Source organism: Electrona antarctica, assembly GCF_951216825.1.
Source record: "Electrona antarctica genome assembly, chromosome: 21".
Lineage (NCBI taxonomy): Eukaryota > Metazoa > Chordata > Actinopteri > Myctophiformes > Myctophidae > Electrona > Electrona antarctica.
Window position 1 is genome coordinate 40,666,277 of NC_136802.1, and position 14,408 is coordinate 40,680,684.

General features: G+C 42.1%; 2 protein-coding genes across 3 annotated transcripts in view; one reads left to right on the plus strand and one right to left on the minus strand.

Moving 5' to 3' along the window:
- Window positions 1-17: 17 nt before the first annotated feature.
- LOC306914387 (muellerian-inhibiting factor-like) lies at window positions 18-8,318 on the minus strand (the record flags this gene model as incomplete). Its single annotated transcript, XM_079491382.1, has 7 exons — window positions 8,218-8,318; window positions 8,026-8,093; window positions 6,953-7,026; window positions 2,921-3,070; window positions 2,012-2,101; window positions 699-792; window positions 18-439 (listed from the first exon to the last, which is right to left on the minus strand). The coding sequence occupies exons 2-7, from the start codon at window positions 8,057-8,059 to the stop codon at window positions 18-20; spliced, it is 864 nt and encodes a 287-aa protein (XP_079347508.1). The 5' UTR covers window positions 8,060-8,093; window positions 8,218-8,318.
- The window catches only part of LOC306914163 (palmitoyltransferase ZDHHC3-like), a 61,603-nt gene continuing 47,425 nt past the window's right edge, over window positions 231-14,408 (plus strand). For both annotated transcript variants that reach the window (XM_079491108.1, XM_079491107.1), the window contains exon 1: window positions 231-270. The gene's annotated coding sequence lies outside the window, so the exon portion shown is untranslated. The remainder of the gene's footprint in view (window positions 271-14,408) is intronic.

The following is a 14,408-nucleotide window of genomic DNA, read 5'->3' on the forward strand; positions in this document are numbered from 1 at the left end:
AGCTATCCATCCATTATTTAGCGACATCCACACTCGGTTGCCACTAACAGGGATTTAAAAACGAAATCGCCGTGCTCCCAATCCAACACGTCGTTGCCACTGTATTTCACAGGGACACAACACAAGGTACGTCCCACGTCCTTGCCAGCGCTGATGGCAGAGTTCAGGAGGACGGCATGGCCGTTGGTGTCGATGGTGTTCCGCAAGGGGAAGGAGCACAGCCCGTAGCAGTTCTTGATGTCGTAGGAAGGCGGGGAGACGACAAACGAGGTGAGGTCCACGTCCAGGCTGTGCAGTCGGCAAAGTGTGGAAGTCCCTGCAGGGTCACCCTGCTGCTGCCCTGCTGCCCTTTTCACCCGCCGCCCTTTCTCTGCCTTGTGCAAGTGCATGGCCGTATGCACTGCCTTCAGCAGCAGGAAAGCACGGTACTGGCTCTCTCCTATACGTGACACGCACACGCACGCACGCGTACACACACACACACACACCCATACACATACACATACACACACTATACACACACTATACACTATAGGCCTACAAAGCTCACAGTGCGTCACTTCGTGCTGTGCTGCGAGCTTGTAGGCCTACATCTGCATTCTTACCATTTTTTAAAAATCTTGAAGATGTTTGAATTATGAGTTGGGTGCACGCACGCACGCACGCACGCACGCACGCACGCACGCACGCACGCTTACCTGTTGCTGGTCCATCCATAGGAAAACCACTTAGTGCCTTGAGCCTGTGTAGTTTCTGTATGAGCATGTGACCTGCCTCCTCCTTCCTCATCACCTGTGTTACCCACCGGACAAAAACACATTACACAGAAATGATACTTTTTGAAGAATGTCATTTATTGTCTCCACCAGGCCGAAGGCATGAGGAGAGAGTATGTTTTGCACTCCGTCCGTGTGTGTGTGTGTCCGTGTGTGTGTCCGTCCTTCCGTCCGTCTGTTACCAGCTAATCTCCGGCACCGTTAACCCGGTCGATGCCAAACTTTGCACACACACACTCCCTGGATGCCAACGATGAACCTCTGCCCCACATTTTCCAGAACGGCCTGTTATAGCGCCACCATGAGGCAGCTTTTCACATATTTTACCTAAAACTGCACCGATCTGCGTGAAACGTTGCATGCACACTCCCTAGAGGCCGATGCCGATGCCGATGCCAAACTTTGCACACACACTCCCTGGATGCCAACGATGAACCTCTGCCCCACATTTTCCAGAACGGCCTGTTATAGCGCCACCATGAGGCAGCTTTTCACATATTTTACCTAAAACTGCACCGATCTGCGTGAAACGTTGCATGCACACTCCCTAGAGGCCAATGACAAACCTTTGACCTGCATTTTCCGCATCTACCTTTTATAGCGCCACCAGGAGGCCGACTTTTGTAAAACACATTTTTGGATATTACTCCTCCAGATTCTGTCCAAAAATCTCACAAATCGTTACACAGTATCGGCTGTGTATAATTGGCTATAATTGGCTGTCACAGTTTGCAAGATTGCCCCGTTTTGAACAAAAGCCTAAAATCATGAACGCAGCATGCAATTTACGTGAAATCTTTCACACATTTTCTTACTAGGCTGAGGAATATATCCCACCCTTTTCACATTGGCCTGTTATAGCGCCACCAGGAGGCCACAACCGGACCTGCCCTGGTGGAGACCTGTGCCCCGAGGGGCACTTTTTCTAGTTTGTTTTGCATTACACGGCTTGGTTGAATGCTTGATTCTGAATGGTAAATCACTGAATTCAGCGCATCCAGACTCATTTCTACGCAGTGATATTAGTCTGGCCATATGCTATAGGCTAACTTGAGTACCGGTATACTTTGTGTGTAAACTATGTTAAATTGGAACATTTCAAAAGTATACCTGGAATAATTAAGCCTATACTTAAAATGAATCTCACAAATTGAAAGTATATACATTTAATAATCTTTTACATTTACATTATATTTGAAATATACTAATTTAGGAGTAGGCTAAACGTTTTTCACCTGTGTTATTTGGTCCATGGCCTCCACCAGTCTGTGTCGGAGCAGATCCAGCAGAACAGCAGGCAGGGCCAGATCCACATGCTGCACCTTCTGAAGGACATATGTCTTCATTGTTATATTGTTTATTGTTATTGTTTATTTTTGTATATGTTGTATATACTATTGTACATGACTAGTGTTATTGGTCTTTTTTATCAGCTTGCAGAGCTGTAAAGACAACCTTAAAGACGACTGTAGTGGACACGTTTTTCACGATTGGCTGCCTTTAAGACAATGGGAGACTTATAGCCATAAAACCCATAGTCTGAACGGAATAAAAACCCATACTCTGAACGCCGGAACGATGGAGGCTGTGTAAGTTGTGAATCAATACCGCCCCCATCTGGCGGAGTCAGGTTAAGTCCTGAACAGATGACACATTGTATTACTGGAGTATCATCAATGCTATGCTATTTATTCCGGTTTATCGAGGGCAAAAACAAACTAGCTGCAAGCTTATATCATATGACCATTTTCGTCACCGCTAAACCCCTTATCCCTAAACTTCTTTGCCTTTTTTTACTATTTTGATAAACATTTTTGAATAGTTAAAATGGCCAGTCTACAAGCTCACATGTTTTTCAAAATAGTAAAAAAAAAGGCAAAGAAGTTTAGGGATAAGGGGTTTAGGCGGTGTCTATTTGCTCAGACACTACGACGTAAAATTCTCTATTCATTGGGAATTTAATGTTTGTGTAGGACAAAGTTTGTGCACACACACCAAAAGCTGGATATAGGAGGGGCTAGCACCCCTCAAAAATACAGTTAAAAATATGATTTTTTTTAAATTTCGAGGTCAGGTCAAAATGGGTTAAACAAAGTAATAAAAAATGAAGAAAAGCAAGAAAATGGCAAAAAGTGCCTACTAACCATAAGGTTGGAGGACATTAGCATTGGAGTGGAGGAGTTGATGATTGGTGCCAGGCCCAGTGTCTCACCGGAGCCCAGAGTGAGGGGAGAGTCCAGGTTCACACTGACCCGGGCCACTCTCTGAGGCATGGCATCACCCAGCAGGAACTCCTGTCCAAGGGGGAAGTTTGGATGTATTGTCACTATCATGCACAGCGACAAGAGTAAACCTTTTTTTTGTTTGGCTTCATTCAGACAATGTAGGAGCATATAGGTAATAATAATATTATAACAATAACTATTAATATTGTTATTAACCCATTTAGGCCGGACCTCAAAATTTAAAAAAAAATCTAAAGTTTTCTGAAATAAATATTTTCACGATTTTTCAAAAATAGCAGACCTACAAGCTCGTAGCGTGCCACTCGGTGGCGCGCTATGAGCTTGTATATCTGCTATTTACGTACCTTGCTTCTGAAGGAAAAAAAGTAGTATTTTTAAGTATGGTAAAATCATCATTATGTCACCGTCAACTATACCCTGGCATTGGTACATATATTCATCACGTCATATGCTCATATGTCCATTATGTGTACATGTCTATATGTATGTATATGTAGTTTTCTGAGTGGTTGGTGGTATAATGTGATCGGCTGGGTGGTTTGATGCGTATGTACTTGAAACTGAAAAGTATCACCATTACGTCACCATCGTCAACCAATTATACCCTGGCATTGGTACATAATCTTCATCACGATTCACGGAAAACATACCTGCACGGTCAGCTTCCGTATGACATCATATCACGTGCATTCTAAGGGACATTGGTACATATCTTCATCACGTCATGGGACATATGCTTCGTAGCATGACAAAATGGCCCGTAGCACTTGCCCTAGCCTATCCCCTTAGATAGCACATTATGTAGACTTAGATAGTATTTTAAACAGACTTATAGCTTGTTACGTAGACAGCTCTAGAATTGCACTTTATGTAGTCATAGCACTTTATAGTACACATGTATAATATATTGTATAGTATAGTATGTATAGTTTACATAGATACTCCACTGTTACGTTCTTAGTTTACGCATGATTCATGATAACTACTTTTTATATATGTGATGTATACCATGCTTTTGTTATTGCTTAATGTAAATCGCTCTGGATTAAGAGCGTCTGCTAAATCCCTAAATTGTAAATTGTAAAAACACACCTGCACGGTCAGCTTGGGGCCAGCATATGACGTCATAACATGTGCTGGCCCCAAACACACGCATCGTAGCACCTGACTGAAAACATGACTTGCACGCTCTGCTTGCGCAAGTAATAAATATAGCTGCAAGCAGCGATAAGACGGAGCCAAGCAATACAAAAAATCACACCCGTGTGAACTGAGAGGTGCGGGCTGCTCAACAACACTGCTCGCTTTTCAAAATGTCATTATGCTTCAAGTAGCATGTGACATGTCAAACTAGGGGGTTTTCATGTTTCTGAATCCATTCCATGTAGTTTTGCATGAAAAACACTCCTCCGGCTAAAAAACGGCCATAGCCATCATCACAAAAGTGATGAGGTCAGCACATTTGGCCAAATTTAGCCCAAGGCAGTGACATAATCTCTGGCTTACAACCAACGGGTCAATTCTCGAGCAGCCCAGTCCACACACACACGCAGGTCTAGAGCGGTTCTAGAGCAATAAATAAATACAATATAATTATAGGCTATACTGATACAAAACATTTTTCAATCAATCAATCTTTATTTGTCACTAGGGCATTCACTTCTAGTCATTTTTACTAGTTGACTAGTTTACTAGTCGACTAGTCGACTAGTTGTTTAACTACCTATTATGTAAATTTAAAAAATAACCTTTTTTCCTTTTTGGAAATAAATATTTGTACATTGAAAAACTGTGTACATGGTGACTATAACTATAATCTACCTGATCTTGAGGCCTACAAAATCGGGGGGGGGGGGGACTTTTTTTTTCTTTTCTTATCAACTAGTACCAACAAGGTCGACTAGTGGATTTACTAGTTGCTTAATGCCCTATTTGTCACATACATATTTAAAAACGTATCTTTAAAATGCAGTGAAATGTACGTAGGTCAGCCCCACAGAAGTGAGCAGTAAAACAGGACAAGAAGGACTAAAAGCTAAATAAATTCTACCATTTAAAAACTTCCATCCCTAAAACCAGCAAGACTATAATAAATAATTAAGTTAGACTACAATACTAATAATAATGTCCATTTGTGTCATGTCCATATGAAGGCCCTGTGAAGGGGGGGGGGGGGGGGTTGTATGTGCATACGTGCACGTGTACTCAACTGCCCCTCTCCACGCTCAAGTGCGTGGGTGATGACCCGATCCCTGTCGTCTCTCAAGGTCCATGTCATAATTTATAATCCTAATGGCCTGGGGAAAAAGACTTTTCCTCAGTCTTTTTTTTCTCAGTATTTTTAGAGCGTACTATGATGCAAACGTCGGGTAATATTAATACAGTCTTATCTAGTCGTCAGTGGCTGCAGAGTTAACACTGCAATTTGCCTATTGTAATGTAATTTAAAAATCACACCGTGTGAAGTGAAGGGCGCTCTAATCATCGTACATCATCAAGAATGGTGGTCCCTTATTGGCCGATTTGCTCGGACACATAATGTAAATTCTCCATTCATTGTCAATGGCATTTAATGTGTGTGTTCAGACAGAATCTACACTATAGCTGTTTATAGGACCCCTCAAAAACATCTAATTTAAAAAAATCACACCCATGTGAAGTGAGGAGCGCTCTTGTCTTGATATCACATTCCAGCCAATCGCAATTTGCGTCTTCACTTTTCTGTCCTAACTTTTTATCCTCAATATGTAGGCCTACTTTTCTCAGCCAATCAAATCATCTCTGGGGGTGATACGCCAATAAAATCATCGCTATGATTCACACAAACACACAAAGCTGGGCATAGGAGGGGCTAGCACCCCTCAAAAATATTATAATGCTCTAACCCTACCCCCCTCAATAAATGTCAATATATAATCAAATTAAAACCTGCTACAGCGATACACTCCTGTGCGTTTCTTGCGTGTGGACAGATATATTTTTGTCTACTCTAGAGCCTACTTGTGTAGCCTAGGCCTTAGATTTGTAGCCTAGCCTTAGGCGAATGCATGGCTTTTACCTCATATGGCAGCCAAGTCTATTGGATTTTAAATGTTTAAGAACACGTATGACGTAAATCGTTTGCCAGCAAAGTCTATGAACTTTGACATTATTTTGTTTAGAGCAGGGAGCACTTTACAGCAAAACCAAGTCTATATGAACATATTATTATATTATTATTATATTTAGGAAGCACTTTACAGCCAGCCAAGTCAATGGACTTTAACCCATTTAGGCCTGACGTCGATATAAAAAAAACGTTCGCTCTGAAAGAACATATATTCAAAGATGTGTGCCACATTTTTAAGATTTTTCAAAAATAGCAGACCTACAAGTTCATTGAGCGCCACTCGGTGGCGCAGTATGAGCTTGTAGATCTGCTATTTTTCAATAGCTAAAGTATAACATAATGCTTAGTTAAAACACTAAAAGGGGTTCCCGCCAAAAATGGGTTAATGTTTGTTTCGAGCACTTACTGTATGACATAAAATGTTTGCCAGCCAAGTCATGTGGCCGATACAAATACACTGGGTGCCCCTTAGCCTGGCTTGGCCAAACTAACTTAACCTGACTCCGCCAGATGGGGCAGCAGAGAGTACACTGGGTTCCCTCCCTCCCAGTGTACTCTCTGCTGCCCCATCTGGCAGAGTCAGGTTAATACTAACTGCCCCTCACTTCTATCAATTCATTACATTATTTGATTTGTTTGATATTTAAAACGAAATGTAGGAAATAATACTATGGGGATATTTACTCGTGACCCATAAAAATGGGCAGTATAGCACTTTTCACAGAGACTCACAAAGTGCTTTACTGTATACAACATGAAGTGATATACATACACAGTCAGCATTTTTCAGGAGCTGGCCGAGCTGCCACAGTATAGCTTACCTGGAGCTCAGAAAGGAAGGATAAAGTGTCTAATGGCCCCTGGGTGGATCCGGTAATCGCTGCTCCTTTCTGTCCTGTAGAGTGTAGAGCAGTGGTTTTCAACTCTTAAGGTACAATAGCCTCTCAGACCCAAAACTTTGAGTGTTGTCGTTGGATAAGATAAGATTTTGTCCATATTTCCATGCCGTATTGATGTAGGCATTAAGCAACTAGTCGACTAGTAAATCCACTAGCCGACCTTGCTGGTACTAGTTGACTAGTTGATAAGAAAAAAAAAAAACAGATTTTGTAGGCCTCAAGATCAGGTAGATTATAGTTATAGTCACCAATTGTACACAGTTTTTAAATGTACAAATATTTATTCCCCCCCCCCCAGAAAAAAACCATACAGTAAACTAGGCAACTAGTAAAAATGACTAGAAGTGAATGCCCTATATTGATGTTGTACCTATAGCAGAGATAACAGGCAGACATTGATCTCTAATTGTGTAGATTTCTTGTAAATTAAGTAGGCCTAATGCAGATGTTTAACAATAATTTAACTCTTCCAGGGTCCATTTGGTTACCAACTCCCCATCATTTGGGGAGTCTGGGGACCACCTGGAACCACTGGTGGGAAATCATGATGCTAGACTAGTGTAGTAATCCTTGCTGAGCCATGAGGCCCATAAGGCAGGAGCCTAATGCCTATCTCCTGTTTCTGTAGCGTGAGGCAGCTTGATGTACTGTACAAGTACACCACCTGGATATGACGCTAGTATGTTGCAGGGACCTTTCCCCAGAGTTTTTGGTATGACCTGACCAGGGATCTAACCCTGACCTCCCGGTCTCAGGGCAAAGTGCAGACACAACTTTTTTTCCTGTAAATAAACACCCCACTTGATACAGCATCACACAAAAGCACCAAAAGTAGCAGATGCTCGAAACGGAGTGTGTCATATGTCCCACTTTGAACAGGTTTCTACACGATTATTTATTGTCTTGATGAAGAGATAATAATCTGAAATCTTTTGTCCAGTGTCTGTGGAAATAAGCCTCTTATCTCATGACTATGGATGTCAAAAAGACAGTACCTGGTTGTTCTTGGGCCAGCTCCAGTCCATCCATGCTGTCCTCTGTCCATGTCTGTCCCTCTGTCCCCCTGGAGAGAGACACCACAACACACATCAGGGCAAAATGCATGTTTTATGTCTCTCGGTATGTATGCATGTATAAAGCTATACATTATAGGAGGCCTTTTATTTATAATGAACAAACGGTCACACCTCTCTCTGAAAAGTCCCTCCCCTCAAAATGTATAGTTTCTATATATGGTAATATTGATCGGTGTCATAGGGGCAACAGCGGAGAGCAGACTTCCCGTTTAGTTTTCATGGTGTTGCATCAGTCGTAATGTTGCATCAGATGGTCAGTGTGCTGTGCATCTGTAGCTCATCCTGGTGCTCCATGTGTGGGATGGATCTCCAATCCAGCCATTCATCTAAATGACTAAATACAAATAGACCATTTGGAACCAAATTAACCCTTAGCCTATAGTTACGGGCCTAACAGTGACTCATTGTATTTAATTTTTTTTGGCATTTGCATTCGTTTTTATTTGATTTAATCTTGAGTTTGTTACTTTAGTTTAGTTATATTGTGTATATACTAGAGGTTCACGCGCCTTCGGTACACTCACATCTAGCTTACAAAAAAGGGGAAAATATATTGAAAAAAAAGAAACAAAAAAACACTACCCATCATGCACCTGTAACTCAACATGCCTTGCAGTGCGTCGACCCGCGTGTCACATGATCCGCCATAGCCAATGGGAAGAAGTAAATAAAGGAGTCCAGTTCCTGTTTCTGGACCGCTTTAAAGGGGAATTTCTCCCTAAACTTTTTTTACAAAAGTAAGTTGATAGTTATGTATATTGACAAAAAAAAAATATTAAAAAAAAAACATAAAGATATAGAGGAGCTGGGGCTGGAGCTGGGGCTGCTGCTGGGGGGGGGGGGGGTCTAACACCAGCTCACATAGACCAGGAAGAGTGCAGTGTCAACAATGCATGGAGTGTTGCTGTCACATCATCTAGAACAGATGTGAACAAAAAACAACTGCGCGATTGAATAGGAGTTCTAGCGTTAGACCCCTCCAGCCCCAGCTTCATCTCCAGCTGCAGCCCCAGCTCCCCTATATCTTTATTTATTTATTTATTTTTTGGTCAATATATATAATTATCAACTTACTTTTGTAAAAAAAAGGTTTAGGGAGAAATTACCCTTTAAAAGTCTGTTTTGTCTGGGCGCCATCCGCGGTGATTGAACACGACACGGATGTTCTGGGATCATTTCTGAAGTTATGCTGCGTCGAGGTTACAATATAAACGCTACTGAAGACAAATACTGTTTTAAGACACACATTGAGTAATGGCAGATTTGAGAAACGGAAGCTGCAAGCGCAGCATGGAAACGGAAACTGCAGAAGCTCGGCTGAAAACGCGGAGGTAAAGTGAGTGACGTCAGAGCAGAGGCATAAACGGAAGTTCCACGCGATTGTGAACATCCACGGTGCGAGCAGGCGATCCTACGGGGATTGTAATATAGGATGTATTTGTGTGCATACATGCATGTTGGGGTAGGAGTTAGCTTGTCAGAACAGTAAAAGGCAACACAACATGGTCTAGACACTGAACAATTAACTCCAGACACCCACAATTGATATTTAAAATACATTTTGTATTTAGTTGAAATGGCTGTGGGCTGTGGTTTGTTCGGGTTTTAGGGTGACGTTGTGGGTGTTATGGAGGTTGTGATTCTAACATCATAGATGAGTTGCATCAGAAAAATGATGCAACTGACTAAATGCAAAAATAACCGGTTTCTGTCCCCTCCTAGTTTAAGGGACCAACTATACCTCTAAACCTTGGAACCGCATTGTATAAAATATCATGTCCAAATTAGAAATGTCTGGTGACTGGGGACAACCGGTCCTCCCTGGAGATGATATGAGCGAGGCAGGCCGTGAGACTTGGGGAAGGAGGATGTCCTTTGTCACGAGACATATGAAAGATATCGCCGTACATATACGCCTCTGCAGCCTACAGCCATGAATTTATCTTTATCTCTCTCTTGTCCGTCAGGTTGTATTTGTACTGTTCCTTTCTTTTCAAATGTCATCTTTTCAGCTGTTTGGAGATTGGTCGAATTTCTGAAAATGTGCTTATTTAGTGCTGAAGTTAAATCTTGTAAATGTATGGCACACATGTTGAATGATGCAAAATTGCTTGCTCCGGGTGGGATCTCTGTCGGGTCTCTGCTCTACATGTAAAGTGTCTTCATCTTGTGATTTGACACTTTAATAAAATTGAATTGAACCAAATCTAAATCTGCTGTATGCCTTATCTGCTTATGTGAGTTTTGGACAAAATCTGTCTGGAGTAGTAGCAACAAGTGTTTCGAAGAAACCGCTAAATGGCGCTTGGCACAAATGGCCAGGGCCTGTACAAACAGAAAAGTCCTATCTGATTGTATTTACACAACGTCAAACTCACCAACATTGCAACTGTACGAAAAGCTTGAATTATCCTCTTTCTATCCTCAAAATGTTTGTTTCATGAAATCCACTGTAGACAACAGTTATGAGCTACTTTCTTTCCTTGCAAGTGATTACTTTCTTTCCTTGCAAGTAAAGCAACGTGCCTTTTCTGCTGGGGATTGGTCAAAATGAGGGTCAATCAACGTTTTTTTCCGGAGAAATCAATACGCGTGATTGGTTGATTTGGCACAAGTTTGTACTGTTCTGGCCCGCCCATTCACCAGCGCACCACAACGTGTAGACGAGAGGAAAGAGAAAGAAGCCTATGGATTGATTAATTTCGACAAAACACAAAGTAAAACTAAACTAACGTTAAATATGGATCCAAATCCCAACACCAACCCAATTCCCACAAAGAAAAAGAGGAAAGCTCTGAACGAGAGAGGGGGAAAAAAAGAAAGGCCCATGAGGAGGAGGAAGGGGGCAAAATGTAGCCAAGTAAGTTTATGAAACACTGGTTTGAAGTTGGTTCGTGCTGGTTCTTCATCTTCAACATACTGGATTGGGAGCATGAGATGCCAGATACATAAATTATTGATAGTTTAGTATTGCTAGGCTATAAATTATAATTACACGTTGTTCCATGTTGTACAGTTAGACCTTTACTAGCCTTGAAACATGACTGTCATGATTGACGCAACTGCAGCCTGTTTTACGCGATCGCTACATTTAAAGTCCAAACGTGTATATAAACATTCCGTTTTCAAATATAAAGTACTCCCAATTTGTCCCACGGGTGTTAGAAAGTTGCTGGTACAGCGATTAGCATTGCTGCATCCCGCGTTGTTTAATAAAAAGCATTTTTATCCGAGCGCCCCGGCTACTTTTCTCAAACGGGGTTCGTTTGGGAAATACAAAGTTGCACACCGGGAGCGCACTCGCCTATTGGTCTGTATTGGCAGTGAGTGCGGTCAGCGTGCCCAGAGCCTTAGAAATAACACACACCGACCGAGTGGCACACTCCTCCCGACCGATAGGGGCGCGTAGTTGAAAGCCAATGGCAAAAAAACAGCTCGGATAAAAATGCTTTTTATTAAACAACGCGGGATGCAGCGATGTTAATCGCTGTAGCAGCACATTTCTAACACCCGTGGTACATGTGGCGAGTACTTTATATTTGAAATCGGAATGTTTATATACACGTTTGGACTGTAAATGTAGCGATCGCGTAAAACAGGAGGCAGTTGCGCCATCATGTGAACCATGGCTAGACCTTTACATGAACACCAGATTACATTAATTTATTTTCTTATAGGCCTACTGTAGCTACAACATTTTCAACAATTTCAATCTTGGCATAGTTGGTTGTCAAAAAAAGATTTAGGCCTATTCAACATTGTAGATTTATTTTGCTATCTGCTGCAGTGTGTTTTGTTGTGGTAGGCTACTGTACTGTTTGTCTCCCACTAGTCAACAAATAGCCTACTGTGTATAATCCAACCTTGGAATATAGGGACCATCTCTAGAGGCCCAGAGATGGCCAAATAAAATATATTAATGATGTGCTGCTACTATTTTAATATGGCATTATTGTTACAGTTAAGAGGCTGCTAGGCTACAGTGCAGTGCACACATACACAGTACTGTGCATTGCTCAACTCTGGATAATTCATTGATTCAAATAATCTGATGCTGTGCCAATGGTAATGAATGATACATTTTCTATGCACTCTATGCCTATATTACAGCAATTTGAAGCAAATGGGAGCAATAATAATAGTTGCTTCCATTCACTGGTCATATGAACCTTTTGATTCATACAGTCAGTATGTCAGTGTAGTTGTGCTATACTGGTACCGTTGCAGCCATCTATATGCTTGTTGTTTTGGTGACCAGCTTTGTCTGTTTCATTTGATCATTAGGCCTATTATTAGTAATAATGATCAACATTACATTCACAGGGGCGCAAAAATATGAATTGAATCACAATAATTAATAAATAAAAAAGTGTGCGCTGCTACGCACGTGTGGGTGGGCCTGGCTGATGTATTCATCTCCCGGCCTGATTTGGTTTACGCCTATCTGCACGCTGTTTGTGGTGGGCCAGTCTGGGGCCTGGGCCAAATCACACAATCTTTTCTCTCAGTCCAGTCCTGGCCGTATGCTTTACTGAAAACGAGTGCTTCCAAACTCTGATGGCAAGATGGCCATATAAAGGTATATAGACATATAAAGGTAGACGCCCCGCCCCTTCTGGCTCTGGAGCGTATGTGCTCAAGGGAGGGCAAGATTTTCCCGAGATTCCCTGCGAAGCGCCGCGGAAGCATGAGCGTGCGTCACAGAGCGCATGTTCGGGTCTGATAAGTCCCGGAAAAGATGCGCTGTGATCGGCCAGTAGTCACTTGAGTGACAGCGTGACGTAGCGTGGCTCCAACGAACTGCAGCGGCCAATGAGGCATCTATTTTTTTTAATATCTATGTGCAAATGGACAATTAACAGCCGGGTGTTGTGCCATTTTGTATGCAAGGCATTCCCTTGTTCTCGGTTCTGCCAGAAGATGGCGCCATATAATATGTTTTCAAAGGCCTGCCAAGGAGAATACATTTGACCCTCACATAATGCCACTTGTGATAGGCAGCCCATACTGTACACTACAGGGGTTGTTGAGGCCCAGGGTGTTCCAGGGGATCCCCCACTGAACGACTGATACCACCTTTATTAGCCTACATCAGGGGTGATCACACTTACTTGAGAGCTACTTTCAAAATGACCAGCTCAACAAGATCTACCCACCGAAAGAACTATTATACCATTGCTGAAAATAGTTCAAATATGTACCTGAGGGGGCATTTAGGATTAGCAGAGCTGGCGGTACATATAAGACAAATGCACTTAGGATGGGAAATAAAATGGAATAGGTAGCGGTTTTTTTTGCATTTAATTTGTAATGCTACCGACGTTTGTGCACAGCAACACTCTTGAAATAAAAATATTGCACTGTGGGTTTGAGCTGACAGGCCCTTTTTTATTGTCATTCAATCAATCAAATTCAAGTGGCAGAAGCCAAAGAAAGTTCAATGTTACTATAAGTAAGTAAACAAATTAAGAAGATGCAGGACTCAACTGTCAGGATTCAAACTCCATTCCTTTATTGTATATGTCATCACACCGGAGAGAGACTAGTGTCTCCCTCCAGAGCTCCCCCCAGCACCCCCCTACACACATGTCCCACGCATCTTTTATACTGTCAGGAGTACAGAAAGTAACAAGAGATGGTCATTCCTTACATGGACTCTATTCTATAGTTGACTCACACAGTTTGAAATAGGTTTACATGAGTCGGCAGTCTCTAATGAGTTTGTCAGTGAAGAACAGGTGGTAATTAGAGTGTTAAGTATCAGCTACTACTAATAGGCTTCATTAAATGTATCAATACCATAGTGTTATATGCATTTTCGCCACCGCAAGAACATACAAGAAAGTTGGATGGTCTAGCTTCTGTTCATTTAAAGCAGCCACTGGTGGTACTTGAGCCCCCTCTGGTGGTACAAAGAGGAGGCGCCCAAAAAAGTGTAGTTGTAGTTCTTCTGACCAAGCAATTGGTTGAAATAGGCTATCCAGCCGTGCTGAAATGAGCACGGACAGCACACCTAGCCGTTAATAGAAGATTGGAGAACGGGTTAATCACATTAGAAATATCATCAGTTGTGCTGATTAGTGAAACAGAGTTTTGTCAGAGCAGCAGCATCATTGGCTTAGGAATGGAACAACAAAAGGCAGTTATTATGGAGGTACTTGGAGACAGAGCCAAATATTTTCTGAGGTGGTACGTCAGTATGACAAGGTTGGGAACCAATATTTAAAGGACCCAGGTTTGGTATGCATTAGAGGCCACAGACCCCAATAACTGAGTGTACAAATGTAACCATAGTGCATGGC